At 32.3% G+C, this 990-nt stretch overlaps 1 protein-coding gene across 1 annotated transcript in view; it reads left to right on the top strand.

Annotated features, from left to right (window-relative positions):
- Nucleotides 1-628, top strand: part of LOC103592408 (oral-facial-digital syndrome 1 protein-like) — a 19,033-nt gene extending 18,405 nt beyond the window's left edge. Inside the window, exon 6 of the mRNA XM_008575125.1 lies at nt 1-628. This exon is cut by the window's left edge and continues 14 nt beyond it. Within this exon, the coding sequence (XP_008573347.1) occupies nt 1-74 (74 nt within the window). The 3' untranslated portion in view covers nt 75-628.
- Nucleotides 629-990: the final 362 nt, after the last annotated feature.

Genomic DNA, 990 nt, shown 5'->3' with positions numbered 1-990 from the left:
AGCTCACGGCTTCTGAGCCCAACTGGCTGACCACCGGGAAATATGGAGTGTTTCAGTTCAGTGGTCCACTTTGACTCTGTTTAGGAGCTCTCAGCTGTGTAGTAAGATCAGACAAGCACCTCTTTATCCCCAAGAAAGCAGTGTGTGAATGCAGTCCCGTGGCTGCCCTGCATTAGCTCTCAGAAGCTGAGCCTCTCCGTGCTCCTTTACGTACACTCAGTGTGATTCCTCTTCTGAACACTTTGCCCACTACATTGTTTTGGGGATAGATAATTTGAGCTAGTTACAGATATTTACATTTATGTTGGAATTTTAGTAACTTATTTCACATGAATGCGTAATTTTAAATGGTTTTAATGAACTTATTTTTCATTGGGTAGAAGGCATAAAATATAAGTGAATTCTGCTTTTAAAGTTAGTTAACCCTATTTTTTTCTTAAATGGTATACTGCATGGTATTTAATATTCCAGGAAGCATGGAATTTTATTTAACTTAATGGAGGTCTTGAAATAATGACTTCATGAAAATATACATTTTAATGACTTTGTAAGGAGAAGCATTTCTTACAACTGAAACTGTGATATTTGAACACATTAAAATGAAACTTACCTCGTAAGTTAATTCTAACTTTTGCTCTTGAATTTTATTTTATTTCAGTAGCTTGGTTTATATGCATGCATTTGTACTTTGATCTATGGAATGAATGTTAGAAAACAAAATTGAACAGAGTGAAACAAATGATATTTGAAGAAATGTAATGTCTTTTACATTCTATTTATGATATCAACTGAAATCATAATCAACCAAAATTATTATTTTACCACAGAAGTGTTTCACATAAGCAGATTTTTAGTTTGAAGTTTTAGAAAAATACTTTAGATAGAAAAGATTCTTATGCAATGAATTTAGAGTACTACCAGCAATTAATTTACTTTTTATATTCTTAACATATTTTGTTGGTCATCACCACAGATATTAAAGACTAAAAA

Source organism: Galeopterus variegatus, unplaced genomic scaffold, assembly GCF_000696425.1.
Source record: "Galeopterus variegatus unplaced genomic scaffold, G_variegatus-3.0.2 Scaffold1140, whole genome shotgun sequence".
Taxonomy (NCBI): Eukaryota; Metazoa; Chordata; class Mammalia; order Dermoptera; family Cynocephalidae; genus Galeopterus; species Galeopterus variegatus.
Note: the sequence above shows the minus strand (reverse complement) of the source record. Positions and strands in the feature narration are given on the sequence as shown.